Genomic DNA, 25,224 nt, shown 5'->3' with positions numbered 1-25,224 from the left:
TAATCGCGATTTAAATTTTGATTAATTACACAGCCCTAAGCTGCATGAAAGTCATCAACGCACTCACTCGCTCCCTGTGAATTCTCACACTTTGGGTCCAGTGGGAGATTACAGCAACTTTGGACTCAGGAGCTGGCAGAGTGAAGCCTGTTTTAATGTCTGGTCCAACCCATTCGGACATTTGCGTTTTTACATGACTAATAATGCCCCTAAGTGGCCCATCCCAAGCGGGATTACATGACACCAATACAACAGTAATTAATTCTACAGCTTCCAGTCCAATGTCCACACGCAACATTCTCCACTTTGCAAGACACTTTGCAGTACAACTCCGTCGGGTAATGTCTAGATCATTTCAGGGTTGCAGTGCATGTGTGAATGGGGCTTTAGTCAAAGAAAGGTAAGTATCATAATTCAATCTGTCAATGATAATTCAATCCAACCTATGAGATGATTCAAGAGAGAGTTTATACAGTAGGGACCAGTGGTGGAAGAGGTATTCAGATCCCTTGCTTCAGTAAAAGTACTAATACCACACCGTTACAAGTAAATGTCCTGCATTGAAAATGTTACTTAAGTAAAAGTATCATCAGAAAAATGTACTTAAAATATTAAAAGTAAAAGTACTGAATGCAGAAAAATCCTCACATGATCAAAACAGATGTGTCAATCAACTCAGGGTCCTATCTAGCACCCGGCGCAGCGCAGCACAAAGCCTGACCCAAGTGCTAGTTTAAGACCGACCCAGTTGTCAGTTTCCCGTCCAGCGCCCGCGTCGTTTAAATAACAAATGCACCTGCGCCCATCTGTGGCCCATGGGCGTGCTGGTCTTACAAGGAGGTGTGTTCAGGTGCATTCTGGGTGTGCTGGTCTTACAGGGAGGTGTGTTCAGGTGCATTCTGGGCATATTGCTATCTTGAGGCAGCGGGAAGTGATCGCACCATTGACCAACAAAAACCTGGTCTAAAGTCAATAACGCAGCATTTCATTGTTACTTTAACAGAGCATTAGTAAAATGCTCCTAGGCTCGTGCACAGCGCGCACACACTATGCTTGTTACACACACAGGGACGGACACTATGCTTGTTACACACACAGGGACGCGCAGCTGCACACACATGCAGAAGATTAATAATTAAAATATTTCAATGTGAAAGTATTATGATATGATCGGCTCGCGCGCTTCCACTTCACGCACAGGCAGATCAGTTTCTTCTCCTGAAAATCTCTACTTCCTGTTCAGCAAATCCTCCATCATAATAGCAATGCTCCAAGGTCCAAACGCGCCTGGCTTTTAAAGGGAATGGGAGATGACCTTCTGATTGGTTGATTGCATGTTACGCCCAAAACACACCTCTGATTAATGAAGACACTAAGTACAACCCTTTAGTACCATGCGCCCGGCGCACGGACCCTTTTTCCGCCGTCAAACTATTGATTTGGACACGCCCTAAACACACCTGCACCAGGCGCTACATGCCGTGCACATCGTTAAAATAGGGCCCTTGGAGTTTAATGGTCTAATCATTTCAGCTGGACTTGTAGGCCGTATTATAAATATTATTTATTTTTAAAGATAATTTTTTGGGGCATTTTTGGCCTTGATTTTTATAGGACAGCTGACTAAAGCTGTAACAGATAAATGTAGTGGAGTAAAAAGTCCAATATTTCTCTCTGAAATGTAGCGGAGTAGAAGTAGAAAGTGACATGAAAAGAAAAGACTCAAGTAAAGTACAAGTACCTCAACATTTGGATTTAAGTGCTGTACTTGAGTAAATGCACTTCCACCACTGTTATGGTATCATTAATTTTCCTTTACTCCTCAATCATTCCTACAGAATAACTAATATCACAGCATTTACAATCCTCAACTGTCATTGTAATGGGTCATATCATTAATCAATTGCACAGCTCACCGACTGTAGTTTTTAAATCTTTATGTGGAGGATATATTCAATATATGATTCTCAAGTTAATGGATAACTTGTTCTGTAATCAACCCGTCTCCATAGTGACATGACTACTGTATATTGTAGGAGATCAGAAGTATCTGTGTGTAAAAATGCATCCTAAAGTTAAGATGAGACTGGTATGAGGCTGTAGCAGTGTTTGTCGGTCAAGTCAATCTTTTAAAGCCACAGTCTACAGTTTAGAAAATGACTGCCGGCTGTTACTATCTCTTCTCTGCTGCTTGGCAAGGAAACACTACAGGAACCAAAAAGAGGAAATTGATGTCCAACTCTGGCAGGGCTTTTCCTGCATGGAGGAATTTTCGGCACCCCCTAAAGAGTTTTTAGGAAAATCAGCAGCACCAAAATGATAAGAATACGGAATTAAATTGGCAATTCAAATCCTCTCTGTGTTATGAACAATTTACCAAACAACCGTTGAACAAGCAGAACATAAACTTGAATATGAGCGCTAATCATATTAATCATATAGCCAGACCCACATCCAGATGTTGGGTTTGGGAACTCACCATTGAACTCCAAGTCTTCCAGAGTCGCGGCCAAAGCCGATTCCAAAGACCGCTGTTCACCAGCAGCAGCAGCCATCTTCTTTGTTTTCAAGTAGCAGGGAATTCACGCGGAACCGTCGCAACTCTGCCGTCATTATGTTAAGCCCCGCCCACCGACTCGATACACGATGTGATTGGCCTGACTAGAGTTTGGTTTTTCCAGCTTGCAAGACATTATTACAAATTACATTTGCTGCCGCTAGGGTGCGTCTAGATTTCTAGGCTAGCAAATCTCAGTTTTATCTCCGGAGTCAGGCTGAGTCTCTCAGTGATTTATTTAAATATTAATATTATTTTTTTAACCATTTTTCTTAGTCTGGGTTTCATTTACTCAAGCTTAATATGCTTTTTTTGTTTTTCAAATTGTCAGAAATAACAGAAAAATATGCAGATTTCTGTCAAATAAGGTAACAGACTCAATAGCGAAGCGCTCATGCTAATGCGTCTCATTCTCTGAGACTAAGCTACTAACGTTACCATGGCAACTACCAGCAACAGGCGAAGTACACATGCTGCCTCCTGTTTATGCCCAGTATACCAGAATGTTGATGAGATTCTTATGGAACAACGCCAATGTAGAACTTTCACTGGAGGCAGCATTGAAGAGATGAAGCCTAATCTAGGTAGATTGAATCAGCCATCCACAGGACAGAAGTAGTTTGCTGCCCTGCCATATCACTAGTGATATGGCAGGGCAGTGAAACTACCCCCGTTGAGAAACACTGCACTAGATTCATGATTAATTTCCGATTTCTATGATTTATTCTGGATAATTTCATTAATAATCTATGTAATTCCAAGAACTCAAATTGTTCCAACACTATCCCTACTAACTGTTCCTCCTTCACCCATGAGCAGTGAGGGCTGATTGTGTGCGTTTGCTGTGGGCAGGACATGCTGATGCAGCTGGCGAAGGCTGTGGCCAACGCCGCAGCAGCCTTGGTGCTTAAAGCCAAGAACGTGGCCCAGAAGACGGAGGACTCAGCCCAGCAGAACCGGGTCATCGCTGCAGCCACGCAGTGTGCTCTGTCTACATCTCAGCTGGTGGCCTGCACCAGGGTGAGTACTCCACCTGATAGGGGTGTGGGGGGGTAATAATCAAATGTATCGTGATTTAATTTGGTGACCATTTTGATTCTTTTCAGCAGAATCGGAAAAAAATATAATTTTTGTTGCCAATAATTCACCTAAATATGTTCTGTTCATACTGTACCGCTGACAGAGACTACAGAACATCAATCTTATGTTGTTCTTTACAAAGTTAATAAATGTCAGCTGACATGTGATGTCAGTCTTCTTAGAAAACTATCAGTTTTTAGAAATGTCTCATGATATATTGTCTCTAGAAGTGTATTATTCAACTTATTTTTTTATTTTATTTTTTTTTTTTTTACCAATGATTCACCTAAATATTTTGTTTCTACGGTACTGCCGACGGAGATTACATCATATCTGTTTCCAGCAGAACAAGAAAAAAGAAAATGCTTATGTTCTTTACAGATGACATGTGCATTCTTTTTTTAAACCAATCAGTTTTTTAGAAATGTCTCATGATATATTGTCTCTAGAAGTGTATGATTCAAATGTTGTTTATGTTAAAGAAGGAAAAGAAAATCGCAATACTCAATGCTATCATATCCCAATACTTCTAGAATCGCAAACAAAGAAAATCACGATACAAATTGATTCGGCACACGTGTCAGAATTGAATCAGGACAAAAGCATATGGCCCCAGCCCCTAGCTACCTGAGGTATATCAACTCAGAGTTGGACAATTACCTTCTGAAAGCTGAGGAGAACACTGAATGCTGCCTAAAATCTTTAGTTTAGTTTTTTAATTATCTCGAACAATCAACATACATCACAAAAATCAAATAAAACACAATCCTATACAAATCAATCTGATTTCATCAAAGAACAAAAAAGGATGAGTTTGAGAAGGAGCAGACAGAAGCATAATGATTATAAAGTTCTGCCCCTGCGTTGCAATATCATATTTTTACACGATAAATAAAATAGCTATACATATACAGCATACAAAAATTGTATCATACAATAAAAAAACGTTTCTTTCTTCCATCCTCTTCTAACCCTCATCAAGGTGGTGGCTCCGACCATCAGCTCCCCGGTGTGCCAGGAGCAGCTGATCGAGGCGGGAAAGCTGGTCGCCAAATCAGTGGAAGGCTGTGTGGAGGCGTCGCAGGGGGCCACCAACGACGAGGGCCTCCTGAAGCAGGTGGGCGTGGCCGCTACCGGGGTCACCCACGCCCTCAATGAGCTGCTCCAACACATCAAACAGTACGCCAGCGGAGGCCATCCCATCGGACGCCACGGAGAAGCCACCGACCGGATCCTGGACGTCACCGAGAACATCTTCAGCTCCATGGGAGACGCTGGTAGGTGACGGAGCTCAGGTCATCACTGCAGGGCTGGGTTCACAACCGTTCCCTCCTTCACCCATTCACTATTCCCTATATCGTGTTTATTAAATAGTAACTATAGAACTATAAAAAACTTCTGACCCCGTTTTAGTTTGGGATCTTGATGCTCTTCAAAGTCTAAATCAAGCTAAACACCAACTTTGTATTAGAGCTGGGTATAAAAAAATTATTTTCCGACTCAATTCGATCTTTATTTGAATGATATCAATATCGATTCATGAAATCCAGAGATCGTTCTTTTAATCCTAAGAAACCAGCAGGACCGCTGGCGATCTTGGCCGAAAATATTAGAAAATATTGAAACTGTGCAACGTATTTATATTTATTATTATCACAACCTCCCTATCCCTTGTTTTATGATGAATTTTGGCTGTTGAATGAAGGTTGTTTTTATGTATACAATTTCTTTTAGGCACCGCTGGGAAGGGGGCACTCACAATATCGTTGTATTCATTGTGATATAATGACAATAAAGGCTTCTTAATAGGGCTGGGCATTATATTGATATATGAGGATAGATATCGTCTTAAATTTTGGATATCGTGATATGACACAAGTGTCTTTTCCTGGTTTGAAAGGCTGCATTACAGTAAAGTGATGTCATTCTCTGAACTGACCAGACTGTTCTAGTTGTTCTGTTATTTGTCTTTATCCACCTAACCATTATATCCACATTACTGGTTATTATATATCCAAAATGTTATTGTGTTAATATTTTGTGAAAATAGTCAACCATGCAATATCTCAGCAACATCGACATCGATGTATTTGGTCAAACGTATCGTATATTTTTGATTAGATTTCCCTTTTAAACGCCCAGTTCTCTTCCCTTCCCTCTGGCTTAACCCACCAGGTGAGATGGTTCGACAGGCCCGTATCCTCGCTCAGGCCACGTCTGATCTGGTCAATGCCATCAAGATGGACGCCGAGGGCGAGTCGGACCTGGAGAACTCCCGCAAGCTGCTGTCAGCCGCCAAGCTGCTGGCTGATGCCACCGCTAAGATGGTGGAGGCCGCTAAGGTCTGCCTTCGCCTTTGTCTTTCCTTTACGCCTGCGCTTAAAACAAGGTCAAGGGAGTCTTTATTATCCCAGATACAGCCAGCAGCGAACACATACAATTATTACAAAACAACAACAATACAGTAAGGATTCATCACTGAGATCACTGAGAGCACGTATAGCAGCAGCACCAAGTCAGCTTTTTAAGCGGTTACTCCTACATTGGGAAGGCTGTCCCTACAGCCAGACGGGAGCAACTGAAATGCCCGCAGCCGAGGGTGATTATGATCTGCTAAGGTGGCTTTCACACCTGCCTCGTTTGGTCCGTTTAAAAACAACCCTGGAGCGCTTGGACTGGTATTCCGGTTGGTTTGGGCCGGTTTGAAAGCTCATCTGAACTCTGGTGCAGAACAAAGAATAGAACTATGGTCCGCCTGAAAACGGGGGTCACGTTTCACTTCCAAGTGAACTAGAGTTCTAAAGGGAAAAAAAGAGAGGTCCAAGACACTCTTCTTGTGAATAAATTGAATGAATGAAATGTTAAACAAATATATACTGATCCGATTACAGCAAAGACAACGTCTGCAGTATTGATGGCAAAGTAGGCTCCAGAATATTTCGTTCTGTATTGACAGGTGCAATATTTCAAAATCGATAATTATTTATTATTTTTTTAAATTAAACCTTTATATCTGCATTTATGTCAAAACCTAGAGACTTTCAATCATCAAAATGTCATTTATTAAATGTATTTGTGTCAAAATGACATTCTATTTTGCCTGGAAATGCTTTTCGCGAAAAATAGGCATTGGTCCTATTTCTAGCATGCACGCGTTTTCGGCGAGGCTCGAGCCGCGCCTGAGACATGGGTGTCACGCAGGCAGCGTGCAAGCTCTAACCTGTTAACATGGGAGCCCAAAAAAAACGGACACGCCACACGGCTGACACGCTCACGCCACGCAGCCAGTGTGCATGAGGCCTAAGACAGGAGAGCTGACAGTAAGATAGGTAGAAACAATCAAACAGACTTCTTTCCATTAGCCTGTCAGATTTAAAGCACACGTGTCAAACTCAAGGCCCACGGGCCAAATCCAGCCCCTTGCAGATTTTGATCATTCACCTCCTATGCTTTTTCCAACGTTTTTGTCACTTTTCTGATATTTTGGGCGCTGTTTTTCTACTGTATGATGGTTGAGGAACTTTTTTTCTGGCTTTTTTAGGACTCCACATCGACCAAACTGTAAGTGAGAAGACTATACGAGACATGCAATAATACAGTCAAAGAGATTTGACTTTTTCGGGGGAAATAAAAGCATCTCAATAAACTCTACATGTCCGGCCCTTGATGTGATTCTCATTTCCCAGTGTGGCCCTTAGTGAGGTTGAGTTTGACAGCCCTGGCTTAATGTGTAATGTTGTTCCATGTGTGCCTTTCCAACCCCAGGGCGCAGCAGCAAACCCTGACAGTGAGGAGCAGCAGCAGAAGTTGCGAGAGGCTGCTGAAGGTCTCCGCATGGCCACCAACGCCGCCGCCCAGAATGCTATCAAGAAACGGCTGGTCAACAAGCTGGAGGTAAAAAAAAAAAAAAGGAGGACGCCGAGCAAAGAACTGCCCAAATCTGAGTGCCATTTACAATCCTTGATTGTGTTTGTGTTGCCTGTACAGAATGATTGGATTGACTAATGGAAGCTAGCGTTACAGATCCTCATCAGGTAGAATTGTCTAACAAACAAAACAACTTTTAGCTGTTCATTGATAGTGGCGAGTACAACCATTCTACATCCAACCATCATCGGAAGTCTTGTTCAATTCAATTTTATTTAAAGTGTATCATAGCAGGAGTTATCTCAGGACGCTTTACAGATAGAGTAGGTCTAGACCACACTCTATAATTTACAAAGAGCCAACGATTCCCCCCAAGAGCAAGCATTTGGTGCGGCAGTGGCGAGGAAAAACAGGCAGAAACCTCAGACAGACCCAGGCTCTTGGTTGGCAGCCATCTGCCGTTGCCGGATGGGACACTGACACAGATACACAGAAATAAACAATAATTCTGTATTCTTATCCAATGTGCCGAGCCAAACCAACACAAGATGTCAGTGCGTTTCAATACCTTCTGACTTGTCTACTCTGTGTGTGGCTCTCAGCCCCAAGGCCAATGTTTTCTACTGAAGACGGGAGTCTTTAAAACCATTTCCTAAATTTGTAATTCAAAGGGTAATTTAAACTGCTAACCAGCTGATATTAGCTGCTAATAAAGTACCAGCTACTTAATGATATGTATTTTCATATAGAAGCTAGGTCTGCACTATGTCGCTTTTTGTTTTTTTTATTATCGTCATCGCGATATCAACTGGTGCATTAAACACATCGCAAAAGGCTGTGACACTGTGAAAGAAAATCCCAGTAGAAAACTGCATGTTATCATGTCATTCTTTTTTGGGGGTTGGCACCAAAAATGTCTTAATGCAGGAAAAACCCCTGCTAATACAAGCAGTGTTTTTAAGTTGGCACATGTGTGTTTCCGGTTTCCTGTCAGAATGCAGCCAAACAGGCCGCAGCCGCCGCCACTCAGACCATCGCCGCTGCCCAGCACGCGGCCTCATCCAGCAGGAACCAGGCGGCCCAGCAGCAGCTGGTCCAGAGCTGCAAGGTAAACCTGCCGCTTCATCTCACACAGACAGTGGCTTTGTTTTCAGAATATCATCTCTTTTTTATTATCTTTTCACTTTTTGTCTGTTCTCTCACTCTCTGTGTATTATCCTTTTGACATCTATGGTTTGTATCCTTTTAAAGTTCAAGAGAAATGATAAAAGGCATCCAGTATTAAGGGTCAAACAGTCGGTGATTTGACTTATATCTTCTACACAGGATTACAATAAATTGATTGAATGGCATTCTGACTTGCATAAAATAGATACATACGCAAACCTCTCCCTTTTGGTTATGGTTTTCCCCCTCTAAAATATAGCTGTATCAGAAATACATGCAATCTCTTTCCAGTTACACTACTTACACTATAGTTAAACTAGATTAATAGATATTGGTTATTTAGTCAACTATTTAATGTTGTTGTTGTGGTGTGTGTGAGTGTGTGTGTGTGTCTCTGTGTGTGTGTCTCTGTGTGTGTGTCTCTGTGTGTGTGTCTCTGTGTGTGTGATCAGGTGGTGGCAGAGCAGATCCCTCAGCTGGTTCAGGGGGTCCGAGGCAGCCAGTCCCAGCCTGACAGCCCTAGCGCTCAGCTGGCTCTCATCAGTGCCAGCCAGAACTTCCTGCAGGTGACTGTCACACACACCACTCGCTGCGTTCAATCAGTGAACAAAAGAAACACATAGTAGTACAGTAACAGGGCAACAGACTTCTAACAGAGCGTGCATTGACAGAATAGTGCAATACCGTAATGGTGGTACAGCAGTGATACGTATAGCCACAAACAGATGGTGTCTTTTAGGCCTTGTAATTTGTTTGTGGTTATTTAGGTTGTGTGATCTGTTCTGGTACACAAGACAACACTGAAATAATATGCCGATCCGCTGTACTGTCATGGATTACCTAACACTTAGGTTCATGTTTTTGTTACATTGTATACAGTTGATCTGGTAAGTTTTTGGTTTCACACTGCAGTTATGCAAGCGCACTAAAGATCTATACGTGACAATACTACGTCGTTTTCTAGAAATGAGTTTTTCTCAGACTCCAAGGGCCCTATTTTAACGATCTAAGCGCACGGCGTTTAGTTGGATAGCATTTATTCTATTTCCCCTTATTTGTAGTCTATATTCACAACGATCCACTTCTGGGATTGCTTTGTTGCTCTTTTTGGCCGGATGTCCGTCCCCTTCCTCTTTCTTTGTGTTGGTCACGTTGTTCTCCCATCCTGGGATGCTGTGTGTGGACTAGCCAGAGGTCTGGCCATGCGAGACTACCTTAATCTTGACCCAAGGCTAACAGTTTGTCTCTTCCTCTCCTCCCCCAGCCTGGTGCTAAAATGGTAACGGCCTCCAAAGCCACCGTTCCCACCATCGGGGACCAGGCCTCAGCTATGCAGCTCAGCCAATGTGCTAAGAACCTGGCCAGTGCCCTGGCTGAGCTCCGTGCCACCTCCCAGAAGGTACCACACATCTGCATTCTTCATTGTTTTGTCTTTATGATGGGGACTCACTAACATGCTTTTAAGATTCACACAGGGAGAGCTATATATAACTTAAAGTGATGGTTCGGAGTAATTCACCCTAGGGTCCTTTGCACCATGACCTCGAGCCAAACACGCACCCAGAAGCTTTTTTCACCTGGGTCTAACATTGGGAGAGTTAGCTAGAGTAGCGTTATCAGTTGAATAGCTTAGCGCAGGGGCTAATGGACCCACGTTTGTACCCATGGTGTACTTACAAACTTTCCAATCCATCGTTTTATGAGAGCATAACCTATTTGTACTACTTGTAGACGTTTGGTATCATTTCGGGCATTATTAGTGGGGTTACTATACAAACGTGGGTCCATTAGCCCCTGCGCTAAGCTATTCAGCTGATAACGCTACTCTACGCTAACTCTCCCAATGTTAGACCCAGGTGAAAAAAGCTTCTGGGGGGGTGTTTGGCTCGAGGTCATGGTGCAAAGGACCCTAGGGTGAATTACTCCGAACCATCACTTTAATCTCTATTCTACTGCAACATGTGTGTAGTTTGTACTTGTTTGATTTCTTTATTTACACATATGTGTACATAATGTACAATTTGAAGTGAATGTGTTTTGCCAAAAACCCTTTCGGGGGCTTGAAAATGGGCGTTCTCCAGGCAACATATTACAGGAAATATTTACAGCAATGTAATAATCAAAATTGCATTTTATGCATGTATTAATAATTTTAGACATTGTAAAAAACAGAGACGTAGTTTAGCATAGTACTTCACAACAATGCTTCTCATAAACACTTAACTGTTACATGAAGTATAATGAATCAGTCATAGTCTTAACACAGCGCACGCACGCACACACATGCACACACGCACACACTCCCACACACACTAATTTCCTTGTGAGTATACACAAACGCTATCATTAACAGACTAAGAGCATACATTCTTGTGATATGCCTTAGAGCTGCCATCATGTAGTTTTGGAGCCAGAGTCAGAGTTTTGTGCAGTAGTGATCGGGTGGTGGAGTCCTGCCCATACACCCACCCGACCAATCACGAGTCAATCACAGCTGTCAATCATGATGTTTCATTCCAATCTTTGAAGCATCACTAATAAAAGCCAAACTTATCAGAAAAATGAACACTTGACCAAACATCAGCGTGATCAGAACTCCCTTGAATGACTAACACCATCTTTGGGGAAAATGTATTTGCCACCAGGGGGCGACAGATGTTTGGCTTCACTTAATACAGTCTATGCTTCAACCCCTGCTGTTTATGGGCTTCAGTTTGGTCTGATGAGTACTAGCCAGTGGTGGAATATAATTAAGTACATTTACTCAAGTACTGTAATTAAGTCCAAATGTTGAGGTACTTGTACTTTACTTAAGTCGTTTCTTTCCATGCCACTTTCTACTTCTACTCAGCAACATTTCAGAGAGAAATATTGGACTTTTTACTCCACTACATTCATCTGTTACAGCTTTAGTTACTAGTTACTTTAGTTACTCCACTACATTCATCTGTTACAGCTTTAGTTACTAGTTACTTTAGTTACTCCACTACATTCTATGTTACAGCTTTAGTTACTAGTTACTTTAGTTACTCCACTACAGCTTTAGTTACTAGTTACTTTAGTTACTCCACTACATTCATCTGTTCCAGCTTTAGTTACTAGTTACTTTACACATTCAGATTCCTGCACACAGAACACATGTAGTTTCTAAAATCTGATGTTTGATTCTAAAGTAAACTAGCCGACAATATAACGGCTACAAGTCACGCTGAGATGATGAGACCATTAAACACACAGCTGGTTGGATCCTTTACTCTTTACACAATGGGAGGATTTTACTTTACTTTTAATACTTTAACATTTTCCTGATGATACTTACAGATTTTTACTTAAGTAACATTTTCACTGCAGAACTTTTACTGTAACAGAGTATTTTTACAGTGTGGTATTGGTACTTTTACTAAAGTAAGGGATTTAAATATTTACTTCACCACTGATACTAGCCCAAGCTGTTGTACAGTTATGGATGTACAGATAAACCATTCAATATTATAAAATAGTGGCTACCTCAGTGTTGATCAAGTGACGTGTTTTGCCCAGTATAGTATACCGCCTCAGAGACTTTGTGCGCATGCACGCAACGCACACTGTTAGAGACTTGGATAGCATGCGAATAGTTAATTCCTCCAATCAGCTGGTCCGTTCTTCCATCTTTGTTCTCCACAGCCTCTACTACTACAGTGTGCATGTATTGTCAATGTTATTGTTATTGTTTAACCTTGTTCAAGCTTGTTGCATAGACAGACACAGCACTCAGATAAGCCTGTGTGTGTGTGTGTGTGTGTGTGTGTGTGTGTGTGTGTGTGTGTGTGTGTGTGTGTGTGTGTGTGTGTGTGTGTGTGTGTGTGTGTGTGTGTGTGTGTGTGTGTGTGTGTGTGTTTTTTTTTTTTGTGTGTGTGTGTGTGTAGGCTCAGGAAGCGTGTGGCCCGTTGGAGATAGACAACGCTCTGTCAATGGTGAGAGGTCTGGAGAAGGACATCCAGGAAGCCAAGGCTTCAGCTGACGAGGGCAAACTCAAACCTCTGCCAGGAGAGACGGTGAGACACACAAACACGTCTTTATTCCTCACCAAGTTGTGCCACGCCATGAACTAGACGTACACTAGGGCTGCACAATTATTTGAAATCGCAATTTGGACTATTGCAATATCCAAATCTATTGTCATAGACAAAGAATGTGTCAACCCATTCTGAATGAAGTGTTGTGGTGCTGCAGAGACGTCCCGGCCTACAAATCCTATCCTACAGACTACAGAATACATCTGTGTACATCTGTGTTTGGCACAGATCCTCGCAAAAATCACACTATAATCATTTAAATTTTAATATTTTTCAATGAAAATGAGGATAATGGTACAAGAATTGTCATTCCCTCCAATATCGTGTATCATATCGCAATCTCCAATAATATCGCAATTACATATTTTCCTCAAATCGTGCTGCCCTAGTATGAACAGTATGAATTACGGCTGGGCAATATATGAATATTATATCGACATCAATATACAAGGCTAAATTTTGGATAGTGTGATGGTGTGATATGCCACAACTTTTGTCTTTTCCTGGTTTTAAAGGCTGCATTACAGTAAAGTGATGTAATTTTCTGAACTTACCAGACTTACTAGCTGTTCTATTATTTGCCTTTACCCACTTAGTCATTATATCCACGTTATTGGATATTATTTATCTATACTTCCATTGTTTTAATATTTTGTGAAAGCACCAATAGTCGACCCTACAATATCGACATTGATGCATTTGGTCAAAAATATCGTGATATTTGATTTTCTCCATATCCCCCAGCTCTATTATAAATTCTTCCCATGTCTCCCTGCTGTGTTGTTCAGCCTGAGAAATGCTCCCAGGATCTGGTGACCAGCACCAAGGCTGTGAGCTCGGCCATCGCCCAGCTGCTGAGTGAGGCCACCCAGGGCAACGAGAACTACACAGGTGGGTGTTAACGTTGTCTATATCTGTTGCTGCCGGAAATTCCGCCAGATGTCCGTAACCTTCCGCTTACTTTGTATTGGCGTTCTAACCTCTGGTGGATTTGTGAGGACTATGGTTAACTGCTCCTCAGATCTCTGCAGGGTAAATCCAGACAGCTGGCTAGACTATCTGTCCTATCTGAGTTTTCTGTTGCACGACTAAAACTACTTTTGATGTTCCACCAAAACAAGTTCCTTCCTGAGACTATTTTGCAGATGCACCATTAATGCGTCCGGTGCTTAGCGCCTCCTAAGACGATTGTGATTGGTTTAAAGAAATGCCAATAAACCAGAGCACGTTGTTCTCCCATCCAGGAATGCTGTGTAGACTAACCAGACCCTCCTCCGCAGCGCTGTGGAGGAAGGTCTGGCATTGCGAGACTAGGTTTAACAGAACCACAGAAAATCAAACGTCATTCTTTTACTTTGGCCATCCCATTTAGAGATGTTCACATTTCATCATGTTTTGCAGCACAAATACCGCAAATATTATTATATATGAAAGTGGCATACAAACTACTGCCACCTAAATGTTTCTAGAGTAGTTACAGAGTGTGGTCTAGACCTACTCTATCTGTAAAGTGTCCTGGGATAGGTTGTGTCATGATTTGACACTATAAATAAAATTGAATTGAAAATGTTAGAAGTTAAAATAGAAGTTTAGTTTTTTTGTAATAAAAACAATCAAATACATGTTTAGCACCTGTTAAATGGATTACACAAAGAACCGAAAAGAGAAAAACAAAATACACAATATAACTATGAACAGTGTTATAGACGAGTCACCAACTGTCGAGACGGAGTCAAGTCTCGAGCCCTCAGTGTTTGAGTCCAAGTCCGAGTCACCAAAGAAGAGTCCGAGTCAAATCACCATTATTTGAAATATTCAAATACATTTTTAAAACTCAGCTCATCAAAGGTTATTTCTCTCTCTGCTTGTTTGTACAATGAAAAAAAAAGTTAATTGCAGCTCTTTTTTCTTTCTTTCATTGCAGCAGTTTATAGTTCATAGTGCTATTTTTCCAAATGACCATTTTATTTTATAATGCCATTTCTTATCTCAGTCTTTTTCTGTCTTAAGACCATTGCCCAATCAACGTTACATTGCAGCTTGTTTTGCGTCCTACCGTTCCTGTGATATGAGCAGTTTTTTAGGGGTTGTCAACGACAGAAAGTGTAGTTTAGAAATCCCTCTCCCTACCAGTGTTCAGTGTGTTTAAAAATAAAATACATTGGTTCTATTTTTTTTTTTTAACCTGACTCCACCAGATGGATCGCTTCGCATTTGCTCGGCATATCCATCTGGGAACTTTCCGTTGGAGAACTTTTGGGAAGGGGCGAAAATCCTGGTTAGCTGATTGGATAAACCATCTGTCTGCCAAATCAACCAATCAGATCAAACTCTTGCCGAAACCAGTCGGGAGAAGAGCAAAAACATCTTTTCCTCCGAGAAAAGCCTCCAGTGCCGTTTTTTGCTCTTCTTTCAATGAAGGAATACTTTCTAATTCGGATAAAACTTGCGCGATGGCTGCGCTCATCTCATCCGTAGAAGCTGCCATGTTGTTAAGACTGAACAGTCGCTTCTCGTTGCGTCACACCTAAACCCGCCTCAAAACCAACGCTGGTCGGTCGTTTGGCGAACGAAAGATGCCAGACTGATCTGTGAGTAGAAAACTGGAGCTCGCCAGATCAGGACTGCTAGTTTTTTTTACCCAGATATTTCAAAATAATACATTTTTAAAGCTGTAATTGCAATACCGGGAAACCTTGATATTTTTGCTGAAGGTTATCATACCGTCAGAATCTTATAGCGGCTCACACCTACACTGAAGTTGCTCTCCTCTCTCCTGTTGGATCCAGGCATGGCAGCCAGAGACGTGGCCCAGGCTTTAAAGTCCTTGGCCTCAGCCGCCAGAGGAGTGGCTGCCACCACAGGCGACCAGGCAGCGCGTAACGCAGTGCTCGACACTGCCGGTGACATCATGGATAAGTCGGCCAACCTGATCGAAGAGACCAAGAGGGCCATCGCCAAGCCAGGAGATGCAGAGAGTCAGCAACGGCTGGCCCAGGTCAGACACAGACTGAGGCTACAACTCGAGAGAGAGAGAGAGAGAGAGAGAGAGAGAGAGAGAGAGAGAGAGAGAGAGAGAATCACTCCATGACTTACAGAGACATATAAACGTGTTTGACTCAGGTAATTAAATTTCCAATGTGTGTGTGTCTAGGTGGCTAAGGCCGTATCTCAGGCCCTGAACAGATGTGTGAACTGCCTTCCTGGCCAGAGGGATGTGGACAACGCCATCCGCACTGTGGGCGAAGCCAGCAAGACTCTCCTGGGTGATTCTGTGAGTGATCAATGACCCGGTCTCATAAACCAAATCATAAAAAGCACAACAAATCATAGTAAAACACAAAAGCATAAGATACATAGTAACACAATCAACAATGTGGCTAAACGAAACGCCTGCTTTTTAAACATTTCAACAGAGACCTTGACTCTTAAAACAAGAGTCAAAGCGTTAAAAAGCTTTATTTTATGTTGAAAAAGCCAGGTAAAACTGTCAATCACTTTTGAATCAAAATAAAATGTTCTTCTTATCTGTGAAAAAAATCATGCGACCTGTTTCAACTCTGATAAGAACCGGAATCAAAAGGAAGAATCTGAATTGTTCAAATCAAAACGACGCCCAATGCTGCTGTCTGCCATGTTGTTTCTTAAGCCCAGTTCAGACCAAAGATTTGGGACGAGACGTCGCAGAGGAAAGTTTCAGCTTTCTGAACCGGCCCGTCTCAGCTGGACTCAAACAGCTGATGGCGTGGCTGTGACTCAGCTGGTCGAGTCGCCAGAGGCTGAAAGTGACATCAGCTGTTTCAACAGCAAGCATCTCACTATCATTAACATATTTAGATGCAATAAATTATATATTTAGCTACAAAAAGCCTGGAAGTCGGAAGTTAGGACGGAAGTACAAAGAGTCGTTGCTATGGAGATGATACACCATCTTGTCTCATTGGTGTGAACTGGCAGCTTTCAGAACGCCGCAGACCGGCACGTTGCAAGTAGCTGCAGGTTTACACTTGTCGTGCAAATCTTTGGTCTGACCTGTGCTTTACAGCTCATATTGTCCTCTCATTGTGTCCCCCCCCCCGTAGTTCCCGTCCAGTGGAAGGAGCTTCCAGGAGGTCCAGGCTCAGCTCAACGAGGTCGCGGCCGGTCTGAACCAGTCAGCCAACGAGGTGGTCCAGGCGTCCAGAGGGACCACCCAGGATCTGGCCCGGGCCACCAGCAAGTTTGGACAGGACTTCAGCAACTTCCTGAACGCTGGCGTTGACATGGCCGGAACATCCCAGGTCAGTATAACGAGAGAAAACTCGCAGGGATGCAGCGAAATGAAAATCCTTCACGGAAGCCGAATATAATGAATAACTTGGCCGAATGCCGTTTTTACAGTGCAGTATAAGAAATGAACTATGAATTATTTAAAGAAAGGATATATATATATATATATATATATATATATATATATATATATAGCACAATATAACAATTATAAATATTTTTATTTGGCCGACTTTGAGCCCCTCTTCTTGAATAGACTATTATTAGGTCAAACTGACTGCTGAAAGAATGCGACATACTCTGTGCACCTACAACAAAAAGTGCATTGAAAAGAGTGCAAATAAAGGGGGATGGATGAATAGTATACAAACATTGTTGACAGTTTTGACAGTGCTTCAGCGGGGATCACTTAGTTGTTGTTAGAGAGCGGATGACCGTTGGCTTAAGTTCAGTAGAGCACACGGCTCTGCAGTAGGGTTGGGCGATGTCCCCTAAATTGGCAGTTGACGATGGTTACAGTAAAACATCGTGATGGACGATGATATCGTCGTCGGGGAGGGGGGGGGGGTAGCGGTAGCTTTACATAAATATTTTTTCCTACTACTATGGGCCAACAGTTAACATAGAAACGATTGGAGATACATTTAAATGCCCTCTGTAAATGGTGCCCTGCTGGTAGGTTTTACAACATGACCTACTTTCACTTAACTACGGAGCAGTAAAGTCAATCAGATGTCCTGATCTGCGTAGCGACAGTACAGTGGGACGTCTGCCTTCAACAGAGCGACAGTAATAACCTAACATACCATCATTACTGAGTTTAAACTACATTCACGGTTATGTTTGCACTGAATAACACATTCATTGAACAGATGCGCAATATTAGCTCACACATAAAATAGCACCCTCGTGAATTAGCCTGTTGCTAACGTACATTCATAAATCCTGCATAACATCGTCCCGTACCTACAGGACCTCAGACTTACTTATTGATGCACGCACAGAGTAGTGTCGACAAACTTAGTCCAATGAGGGGAGAAAGGACAGTGTGATAGCGCTCCACTTTTAACGCTTTTTTCTCTCTCACTCGAGACCGCTGTGTCCAACGTTACTAGAAGGTAGAGCGAGCTACAGCTGACAGAGAGAGAGAGAGAGAGAGAAAGTATCACTACAGCCAATCTTGTCTTTGTGTCTTTGCTAGTTTAAGACCGACGCACTTGTCAATTTCCCGTCCAGCGCCCGCGACTAGGATTAGTGTGTTTGACCGGGGGGGGGAGACATCACGATGGTTGCTCTCCATCGTGATGTCGGGCAGCCATCACGATGGACGATGATATCGTCCATCGGCACAACCCTACTCTGCAGAGTCGTGTAATTACAACTTTTCATAAACCGCTGAAGGAGCGGCGGTGCGCGGTGTACATAGCGGAAACCCTGTTATGTGTCTGCCCTATTTCTGATACTGTGGCGGCAGAAATTTAAAAACAACGTAGAGGAAACACAGGACAGTTATGTTACAGGCCTACCGTTGTCTATTTTCACTCAATGTTGCACTGCACAGCACCTTGTAATCATGGTTTTGAAAGGCACTATAACTGTGAAGTTTCTGGAACACTAAATGCCTCCGTCCTCCTCTTCTCCTCCAGTCTAAAGAGGACCAGACACAGGTGGTGTCCAACCTGAAGACCATCTCCATGTCCTCCAGCAAGCTGCTGCTGTCAGCCAAAGTCCTGTCCACTGACCCCAGCTCGCCCAACCTCAAGAACCAGCTAGCAGCCGCCGCTCGGTAACAAACACTTCTCTCTCCGGCTCTTTGTCTGCCACGTTGTTTTCTCGCTGCCTCTCTTGTCTTCACATCTCTGAGCCTTTGTGTTCACAGGGCAGTGACAGACAGCATCAACCAGCTGATCACCATGTGCACTCGGCAGGCGCCCGGTCAGAAGGAGTGTGACAACGCTCTCAGAGAGCTGGAGGTAACAACAACGATCATACAACCGTCCATCTATTACAGGGGTCTTCAACGTTTTGTAGGCCGAGGACCCCTTGGCTCAATTCAGTTTGATTTATTGTGACAAATCACAACAGGACTTATCTTAGGACACTTTACAGATGGAATAGACCACACTCTATCGTTTACAAAGACCCAGCAAAGAGAGAGACGGAGTAGGGACCCCCTATACATATACTGTATACAATTAAGTTGCATGTTAATCTGGGTGGGATGGATGAAAATGAATGGATAATAATCTATTATTCATATGTACAGTATATAGTTATACATCATGTGGAAGGCACAGTAAATCCCTAAGCTTAACCATAGTGGCTACTTTACCTATAACAAGCTTATCTTCAATGTGCAAATGAAATGTTTTTTTCAAAAATATGCCAATCTATCTTTGTTATTTTAATATGTTGGATTCATATTAATCTATATTTTCAGACATCTTACATTTTTGAAAAAGAAACTTTCAAAAGAATTTTTTTTTAACATAATTTGTAATATGTATGTAACACAGTGAATCCTTAGGATGAACTGTATCTGTGGATGGCTACCTTACATACAGGCCAATAAGCTTATCATCACTGGGGATTTATATTTGCTAATAATAATAAAAATGTTGGATTCATGTTGAGACATTTAAATTTTTGATGATCAAAACTGACTGACGTGATGTGCATTCTTCTTAGAAAACAATCCGTTTTTAGAAACGTCTCATGATATATTGACTCTAGAAGTGTATTATTCAACTTTTGTTTATGTTAAAGAAGGAAAAGAAAATCCCAATACTCAGTACTATCGAATCGCAACACGTGAAAAATCACAATTCAAATCCAATCGGCACCCATGTATCGGGAAAGAATTGAATCGGTGACAAAGGCATATCGTCCCAGTCCTAAAAGATTGACCAGGAAATGATTGACAATAAAGACAATGTATAACACAAGGACTAACTGGCAGCATCATGTTCAGCTGAGATGTGTGTAGGCACACTGTGACTGTGTTGTGCCTGTGTGCAGTCGGTGAGGGGGATGCTGGACAACCCGACGGAAGCCATCAACGACCTGTCCTACTTTGACTGCATCGACAGTGTCATGGAGAACTCGAAGGTAGAACGTACTGTACATCACTGCTGCTCTTCTAATGTGTTTGGTTCTCTAGCATCACTTGTTGCTCATCTATTTTTCCTTTGTTCACCCTCCTCTCATTTCTTTACTTCTTTGCAAAAGCATGCATTCAGTGTCGTAAAAAGACCGTTCACTTTCTCTCCCAGTACAGGATATGTGCTGCTTTGCTGCATTAAAATATACCTTTATTTATCAGAGGAAGTGCTGTCCCAAGTGAAAATAAAGCGGTCTTTGCCCAGAATTTAAAGTATCCCAGTAAAAGAACTCCTGTTGTCCCCGGGTCAAATTTGAACCATTTTCAAAAAGTGTCTCGATCAGAAATTTGGGTTTTTGTTGACCAAATTGTGGAAAAAAATAATGTGGATGGTTCCATTAAACGCTCTTCACAAGTAAAATAAATGATCAGTTCACTACTTTCATTGAATTTAGGTTTTTATTCAATTTTATAGCATTTGAAAAAAAAGAATTGACAAAAAACTTGGAAAAAAGTGACAAAAACATCAGGAATAGCGACAAAAGAAGAAAAAAAGTTTTACTTTTGGAAAACAAAAAGTTGCTTGTTCGACGGGAAGACAACACGAGACTTCTACTGGAAAAGACTATGTAATGTACTAATTATAGAGACTTCCTAAGACTGTTGTTTTAGTCAGACTTTAGTTTTGCTGAGTTTATCAGCAGCTGTTGATTTTGTCGGTAAAAAGACACAGAGTGAAATTGTAGCGTCTTTCCAGATGTCATCTTTTAAACATTACGTCCATGTTTCTCGGCCCTTCCAGTCACCCTGCTATAAAGCAGAACATCTACAGTAGAGTGTGGTTTTTCACTATGTTAAGAAGATTTTTATGATCCTAGTGCTGATCCATGATCGTTACCTATACCACAACCTTACTGAAATGAATATCAACATGTCACCTTTTGTTCATTTAACAAAAGAAGCCAAAGCTCTCAAGTGTTAAATGTCACCTAAATAAAAGTGACCCTACAAGAACTCCATAAATGGAATGAGAGGTTTTGGAGTTATTTCAGGAACTGTCTGATCAAAGATTCGGTGAACAAGACAATAATTCTGAGCAGACATTTGATGCAAGCATTCAGTGCTTGTGAGTTTTTGATACCCTGGAATACAGACCCAAGTCAGTCGTTACCAACAAAGTTACTTTTTCAGTTATCTGTTGTGCTTGCGCGGGACTCTTTCACTTGTCTCGTTGCTTCTGACTTTTTTTCTTTATCCCAGTTGGCTCAGTGGATTGGTCGCCATAAAGAACATCTAAAGACACAATGAAAACCTTCTCCAAACTAAACCGTGTCTCTTGTGTCAGGTCCTTGGTGAGTCCATGGCTGGCATTTCCCACCATGCCAAGAACTCCAACCTGCCAGAGTTTGGGGATTCAGTCAGTGGAGGCTCCAAAGCTCTGTGTGGTCTGACTGAAGCAGCTGTACAGGTAAACGTTTATTTTTTCATAAAATCGCGATAAATGCAATTATTATGCTACTTTTGTGAAACTCTTCCTAAGCCATCTGCCTGATCTGCACAAAACTTTGCATGTACAATCTGTGGACCCTCATGACAAAAAGTTATCAAAAGAATTTTGATAATCTAAAAATGCAATAGAGGAAGAACTTCCTGTACGTGGCAGTCAAAACAAGATGTTTTGTGTATCTTTTGTGCAACAGTTATTCCAATTGATATGAAACTATACACAGTTGTTTCCCATGGGCCATTGAGGCTCTGTGCCAAATTTGTCCTCAATCGACCATTACATGGCGCTGTTTTTATTTTTTTCAAAAATGAGAAAGATTGCGATATATGCGAAACCTACTTTTTCTAGAGTCCAATCTGCACAAAGTTTTGCATGTAGACTCGGTGGACACTCTTGACAAACATGTATCAAAAGAATTTTGATAGTTAAAAAAATGCGCAAGTGAAAGAGGACCAACTTACTGTAGGTGGCAGTCAAAACAGGAAGTGTTTTGGCAGTTGGCAACATTCTGAATGAGACGTGTCCCGGCAGAACCCCCAACGTGCTGGGAGGGGTGAGGGCCAGTTCATCGCTGCTTGCAGCTTTAATTACTCTACTGTTACTGAGACCCCTTAGAGCAGGGGTCTGCAACCTGCCGCTCCTTAGCCCCTCTAGTGGCTCCCTGTGGCTTTGACAAATGATTATATGGAAGTTGATGCTTTTTTTTTTTTTTTTAAACCTTTCAGTTTGTGATTCTCACATTCTCCATTAGGCTACATAACATTTCAGTCAACTAAGGTGTGCGTCGTAGCCTATACATGTCTATAGCCCAGCGCCTTATTCTCAAAGTTTTGCCAAACCTCAATAGTGGTCTTAAGTTGTCATAGACTAGCTATGTCCAAAAACATAAATATAAACATAAATATTTATTATAAATAACAAGCACACAGCATTTAGAAGTATCGGCTGTGGATGCGAGAAAGAGAGAGATTTCAAAAACCGAGCAGAGCAAATGTACTTTTAAGAATCAGATGGCAACAAACATCAGCATATTAATACATGCTTACTTAGACCTATTAGGAATGGTGATAGGCTCATTTAGACTAAATAGACTGTTACCTTCATTATAAGGCTCAAATGTGTTCTGCGGCTCCAGACAGATTGTTTTTATGGCTAATAATGGTGGTAAAGGTCGGTGACCCCTGACTCAGAGACAAACTGTAGTCTGGTTTGGTTGTGTTTTATAGTACGTGCACTTGTAATACTTACCACAATGTAAACTGACCAGTGTTGTTGATCTCCAGGCTGCCTATCTGGTGGGCGTATCAGACCCCAACAGTTCAGCAGGTCAGAAGGGCCTGGTGGACCCCGCTCAGTTTGCCCGGGCTAATCAGTCCATCCAGATGGCCTGCCAGAACCTGGTGGACCCAGCCTGCACCCAGTCTCAGGTACATGCTGACCTCACTGCCAGATCACACTAATAGCCAGTTTTATCATCAGTCGTCTTCATCTTGCTTTGTGAGTCTTTACGTAACTCAAAACATATTTATTTAGAATGGCTTTTAAAGGTAAAGTAAATGATGTTAATCCAATACACGCTGTGTAAATGGAAAACAAACCGAAAGGAGTGAACGAGCCACAAAACCCTATTCCAGCCAATCAGCAACAGGCGGCGACAGTTGATGGTAGGGGGGAGGCAGCATGTGAATGTGCCGGCCGGCCAGTAGTTATCAGTCCATGAATCTGGGGGGGCGGAGCTTCTGAAGGGGGGGGGGGTTGAATTTGTTTCGCAGTTGAGTTCAAATATCTGTCTTTGCGCAAAATCGCTCACTGCACCTTTTAATACGTAGTAGCGGTGTGAGATTTTCCCTCTCCTCTTTTTTTCTGATTTTTACTGTATTCTATGTTTTATTCTTTTAACTGTATGTTATGTTGGTTTATTCTTGGTCCTTGATGTAAAACACTTTGGATACCTGCTGGTTGCTGTAAAGCGTTATATAAATTAGGGATGGACCGATTATTTGCCCTCGACGATTATCAGTTTTTTGCAGTTTGCAGATTAACTGTATCAGCGTTTTATTTGCCTGATAACCGATAAATTTAATAAATTAAAAAGTGTTCTACTTTGGTCTAATCGGTATGGGCCTTAAAAAAACAGTATCGGTTGATCCCTAATATAAATAAATGTTGATTGATTGATTGCTATGTGGTTGAACACGTGTTTGTCTGCCCAGGTGCTCTCTGCAGCCACCATCGTGGCCAAACACACCTCGGCCCTGTGTAACGCCTGCCGTCTGGCCTCCTCCAAAACTCCCAATCCGGTTGCCAAGAGGCAGTTTGTCCAGTCAGCCAAAGAGGTGGCCAACACCACTGCCAATCTGGTCAAGTCCATAAAGGTTAGTAGTACATCATCAATTAAATGAAATGCATGTACTCTGTGTTGAGTGAAAGAAAATGTCTGAATTGCATGTCTTAGCACTGGGCTCCCCTTAAAGGCTGGGGTCAATTCTTAATGTAAACATGACTATTTTTACAGCTAGGGCTGGGCAATATATCTATATTATATCGATATCGTGATATGAGACTAGATATCGTCTTAGAATTTGGATATCGTAATACAAGTGTTGTCTTCTGCATTACAGTAAAGTGATGTCATTTTCTGAACTTTCCAGACTGCTTTCGCAGTTCTATTATTTGCCTTTACCCACTTTGTCATTATATCCACATTATTGGTGATTATTTATCACAAAACTCAAAGTCAACCCTACAATATCATCGCAATATCAATATCGTGATATTTGTTTTTCTCCCCATCGCCCAGTCCATTTACAGTATTAGTTCTCTGAAACTCTCTTTCATAACCAAGGAAAATTGGTGCTGTAACTGTAATATCTCTCATTGAATCGAAATTAAATTGAATCAGAAGTCTTATCAAGTCGGGACCTTGTGAATCGGAATGAAATCTATTCGGGAAATCAGTGGCGATACCCAGCCCTAATAGCAATGCAATCAAGTGTAATTGTGACTGAACCCTCTGTGCAGGCTTTGGATGGAGCCTTTAACCATGAGAACAGAGAGAAGTGTAAGGCAGCCACTGGTCCTCTGATAGAAGCTGTAGACAACCTAACTGCCTTTGCCTCCAACCCAGAGTTCGCCAGCATTCCTGCTCAGATCAGCCCCGAGGTATGTCAACACCTTAACAAGTAAGTTCAGTCAGAAATGCACTGAGAGCAGGATCTGACAATGATCATTCACGGTCTGCTCCAACGTTAAATAATTAAGATAATTTAACTTGAATTGATCCCCAGAGGGGACATTTGGTAGACTTGTTTCCCTGTTCTGTGCTCATAGAATGCAGGCGAGTCAGTAAGTAAAGGGTTTGTACTTGGTAGGGCGGCACAATATATTGTTTCTTTATCGTCATCGTGATATCAGCTGTCGCAATATACATATCGCGAAAGGCTGCGACATATCGTGAAAGACGAGAGTTTTTTGTGTCAGTTGAAAGAAAATAACAGCAGAAAACCTACCATGGGTTCTTATGTTAAAATGTAACTTTCTTTCTTTTTTCAGTGGTGCCTTTTATGTTAAATTTAATGTTTAATATGTTGGATTAAAGAAAGTTGGAAATTATTTCCTT

The 25,224-nt window shown here is 41.9% G+C and overlaps 1 protein-coding gene across 1 annotated transcript in view; it reads left to right on the top strand.

The window, feature by feature from the left end:
• The window catches only part of tln1 (talin 1), a 124,204-nt gene that overhangs the window by 54,261 nt on the left and 44,719 nt on the right, over positions 1–25,224 (top strand). The window contains exons 17-35 of the mRNA XM_039780446.1: positions 3,381–3,577; positions 4,620–4,914; positions 5,813–5,979; positions 7,403–7,531; positions 8,499–8,612; positions 9,124–9,237; positions 9,936–10,070; positions 12,580–12,708; positions 13,518–13,620; positions 15,519–15,727; positions 15,884–16,003; positions 16,812–17,009; positions 18,645–18,784; positions 18,878–18,971; positions 20,017–20,106; positions 21,444–21,566; positions 22,889–23,032; positions 23,819–23,980; positions 24,627–24,767. Of these exons, the coding sequence (XP_039636380.1) occupies positions 3,381–3,577; positions 4,620–4,914; positions 5,813–5,979; positions 7,403–7,531; positions 8,499–8,612; positions 9,124–9,237; positions 9,936–10,070; positions 12,580–12,708; positions 13,518–13,620; positions 15,519–15,727; positions 15,884–16,003; positions 16,812–17,009; positions 18,645–18,784; positions 18,878–18,971; positions 20,017–20,106; positions 21,444–21,566; positions 22,889–23,032; positions 23,819–23,980; positions 24,627–24,767 (2,804 nt within the window). The remainder of the gene's footprint in view (positions 1–3,380; positions 3,578–4,619; positions 4,915–5,812; positions 5,980–7,402; positions 7,532–8,498; positions 8,613–9,123; positions 9,238–9,935; positions 10,071–12,579; positions 12,709–13,517; positions 13,621–15,518; positions 15,728–15,883; positions 16,004–16,811; positions 17,010–18,644; positions 18,785–18,877; positions 18,972–20,016; positions 20,107–21,443; positions 21,567–22,888; positions 23,033–23,818; positions 23,981–24,626; positions 24,768–25,224) is intronic.

Source organism: Perca fluviatilis, chromosome 17, assembly GCF_010015445.1.
Source record: "Perca fluviatilis chromosome 17, GENO_Pfluv_1.0, whole genome shotgun sequence".
NCBI classification, from domain to species: domain Eukaryota; kingdom Metazoa; phylum Chordata; class Actinopteri; order Perciformes; family Percidae; genus Perca; species Perca fluviatilis.
Note: the sequence above shows the minus strand (reverse complement) of the source record. Positions and strands in the feature narration are given on the sequence as shown.